This window comes from Grammomys surdaster, unplaced genomic scaffold (genome assembly GCF_004785775.1).
Source record: "Grammomys surdaster isolate TR1022 unplaced genomic scaffold, NIH_TR_1.0 270, whole genome shotgun sequence".
NCBI lineage: Eukaryota > Metazoa > Chordata > Mammalia > Rodentia > Muridae > Grammomys > Grammomys surdaster.
The window spans coordinates 262,203-265,833 of record NW_021604711.1 but is presented as its reverse complement, the minus strand read 5'-3'; the positions used below and the strand labels follow the sequence as shown (position 1 = coordinate 265,833).

The following is a 3,631-nucleotide window of genomic DNA, read 5'->3' as shown; positions in this document are numbered from 1 at the left end:
TATTGTATGTATTCTAATAATCTTTGAATCATAGAAAACTAATGGCCAAGTTACTAGACGGACATACTAAGGTCCAAATCCTCAGAGCTACACTAGAGTCTGTTGTGTGGGAAGAGCCCCGTGTCTGTCTGAGCTCATCTACCATTTACTTCCTAGCTAACCAACCCCACGCGACCCTGCTAACCATGAGTAACCAGATTAAGAGTTCAGTCTCCTTTTGCTTTGAAAATACTTTTACTTTTTCTTTTTTGTTGTTGTTGTTGGTTTTTTTTTTTTTTTTTTTTGGTTTTTCGAGACAGAGTTTCTCTGTATAGCCCCGGCTGTCCTGGAACTCATTCTGTAGACCAGGCTGGCCTCGAACTCAGAAATCCGCCTCTCTCTGCCTCCCAAGTGCTGGGATTAAAGGCGTGCACCACCACCACCCGGCTTACTTTTTCATAATTCCAGAGTTACCCAAGTTAGGTATTAGGCTTTTTAATGTTCCATGGTGATTGACCTCATGTCATGTGGCTGGGGGACACAGTCTGTGGTGTGCTCCCAGCAGCATTCATTTGCACTGTTAACAAAAGGCAGTGAGACAAAGGGAGCCATCTCCTTTTACTGATTACAACTTTAAACAATTTACATTTAATTTCATATTAAAGTTTTAAACTATACCATGTTACTAGGGTTTTCAGGGCTTATAAGTGTATGTAAGACAATCACAGCATATGAAAATTTAAAGTGTAGTATAAAATTCCTCACTAAATAGGCTGGAAAATTGTCAGAATATTACCTCTGCTGGAAGACCTTGATTTAGTTGCATGTGCATGTGTTACAGATATAGTGTTGGCCCACAACAAATGCTACACCTTGATTTGCAGCTGACGTCATACTCAGTACTTGCTTCTGCCCTTAGTATCACGGTAAGACGACCTCCACTTCCCTAGGTAAACTTTGTGAGGATTCTGTTCTGTTGTTTTGAACTAAGAAATGATTCTGGATTTTATGTTGTATTGTCCTGAGCATGGCACAGTCTTCAGGAGGGGCTACAAGAGTAGAAAACAAGCTAGGCTGACTGGTCCTTAGATGACCCCAACCTGAAGCACAGTAAGACAGTCGGGGTCAGTCATCATCATCATTTTTTGGGCCAGTTGACAAAGTGACTTACTAAGTTCTAGACTGTAACTTGGCAGGGAGGCACCGTCAGCAGTAAACCTAATGAGAACATTTAGTCTTTTTTATGTTTGTGACTTTGTAAAAGGAGTAACAAATGATAAGAATCCTGTTCTGGCTGGCCCAGAACTCATCTTGTAATCCAGGCTAGCCTTGTACTCTTAAGTGATCTGCCTGCCTCTGCCTCCTGAGAGCTGGGATTAAAGGTGTGTGCTATGATGCACAGCTGAAGTTTAAGATCTCAAATGTCTGTCTTTCTTATTTACTGAGTTATATGGACAAATACCTAGCCTGCATCTTCATCTAAAAAGGATTAGAAAACCTGTGGTCTAGATAGATGCTAAGAGGTGCTCGGGCAGTGGTTCTAGAGACTTGAGTTCTAGAAGTTCATTCAGGTCTCCTGAAGACCTCCTTTCCCCTTCTAGCTCATAGTGGCATTATCCCCAAACCACTAAGCATCTGTATGCAGTGGAAGGAAGCCTAAACACCATGATAAAGCCATGAGAACAAATCTGAACCACAGCAAGCAATTCTTAGTGAATAAAAGTGATCCTGCAGTACCATAATTAGTTTACAATTCAGTCTTTAAATTACTTGCACCTTAAGGATCTGTGAAATGAAAACACTTTACCGGTGTTCCCTAGAAACAGAGAGTGGGCACTGATGTAGAGAAGAGTACTGTGTTCAACGGTTAGTTCAGGATGCAGTATAAAAACAAGCCTGGAAGACAGAGAAAGGTTCTATACAGATTGTTATCTTTTTAACTCCGCCAATTCTATATCTAAAGAAAAGCGTGTATATTCTTGTTTGAAACCTGAGAAACGAAGACTCTTATGTCACAAATGATGTACTGTAGCTATGGACAGGATAGTCAAAATTTATTTCAGAACAGAAGCTTTGTTGGGCTGCATCAAATGCAGAATACTTAGGGGCACGGTTAAATTACCAGTGTGCATAAACACTGAGGTATGCCTCAAATAAGCCTTTTAAACTTTAAAACTGAACTATAACATACCCATGCAGTAATTTTTTTTTCAGTGCTACTAATGAAGAAATAAAGCCTGCACTGGAAAATTACAATATGACAGTTCTGTTGCTTTTTGACCTCATACAGGCTTTATGACAGGGTATGTTTAAAAACCTAAATATTTCCACAAGATTTAAACATCACTGGGAAAGCTGAATTTAGAGAAAACAAAAGAACAATGCCCATGACAGCCAGCACTGTGGAACTGGGCTGTGTGAGGTGGTTTAGAAGGCTGGGGTTAAAAAGATACACAAAGAATTTTTAAAATTACCCCCAGTGTTGATTCGCTGATTTAAATTTAAGTACACCAGATACTACAGCAAGGGGCTACACTGCAAAAAGGTCATCTATTTACAGAAGAGTGATTTAAAGACATCATGGTTTCCTTTACAAACAGATGTAAGAACAAGAGTTGTCCACTTAAAAAAAAAAAACTCTACACTTCAACCCTCCACTGTTATAATCCATTGAATTGCCTGTATTAGAGGCAGATTTTTCTCCCCTATTTGATTTTCCAAATGAATTTCCATCATTTCTTCCTCATCCATGGCCCTGGCTCTCCTGAGAAGTCTCTGGGCACAAATCATAGGAGGGCAGATTTTTTTTTTTTAATCTGCAATTAAAAACAAAGCCAGAGCACTCTGCTTTGCACAGCTCAGTCGTCACTATCAGACAGTGTCTCATACTGTGCTGAGAGGAGTGGGGCAGGTTCCCGCTCCCAGATGCGGTTCTGCTGATGTGGAGCTGCTTGGGTGATGGCAGACGGGGTGCATGCGATCGGTGTTGGTGGTGTACTGCTCAGCATCCGTATGGTCAGAGGGTTGTACGGGAACTGAGTAGAACCTGCCAAAAGGAAAGTGAGGTTTTCAGTGTTAGCATTCAGTGCAGTCTTTAGAGGATGGAACAAAGCAAGAAGAGTGTTTAGGAAAATGGTCTTTTGTAATGCCTTGAAAACAGAATGGCAAGGAAAGGCCAATAATCAGTTTAACTTTAAAAAGGATTAATAATACAAGTAGCCACATGAGTGGGGTGATAAGTTTGTGACATCATAGTATGTGTCTCCTTGGAGAATTCAAGTAGGGAAACTATTGAATATTAAGCTTTAATCAGAGGAGTCTAGCCATACTAGCAACTTTCCAGTAGAAATCAGAAATATAGCTCAGAATGAGGCAAATAGATGAAGCTTTTAGCCAGGCTGTGTGACCTCTACACGATCTCACTTGGCCAACTTCAATGTGTATGAGATTTAAATGGGGGCACAAGAGTACCAATTCCCTTTGTGATTTATTTCTCCATTGCATATCTATCAGCTTAAAAAAAAAACCGTAAGACATATTTTATCAAATAATTCCTTCCTTCCCTAAAATAAAGTAATGGAACCATGAGGTAAGAAAATAGCTGGGTAGAGGGGGGTCTAGGCAGGGAATGAGAACCAAACACACTGACATG

General features: G+C 40.3%; 1 protein-coding gene across 24 annotated transcripts in view; it reads right to left on the bottom strand.

Moving 5' to 3' along the window:
- Positions 1–572: 572 nt before the first annotated feature.
- Ncor1 (nuclear receptor corepressor 1) overlaps positions 573–3,631 on the bottom strand; it is a 150,633-nt gene continuing 147,574 nt past the window's right edge. For 19 of the 24 annotated variants that reach the window (XM_028776610.1, XM_028776609.1, XM_028776615.1 and 16 more), the window contains one exon: positions 2,838–3,025. In XM_028776610.1, the coding sequence (XP_028632443.1) occupies positions 2,838–3,025 (188 nt within the window). Of the gene's footprint in view, positions 3,026–3,631 lie in introns of all 24 variants that reach the window. The other 5 variants (XM_028776612.1, XM_028776628.1, XM_028776631.1 and 2 more) reach the window with 1 other exon arrangement.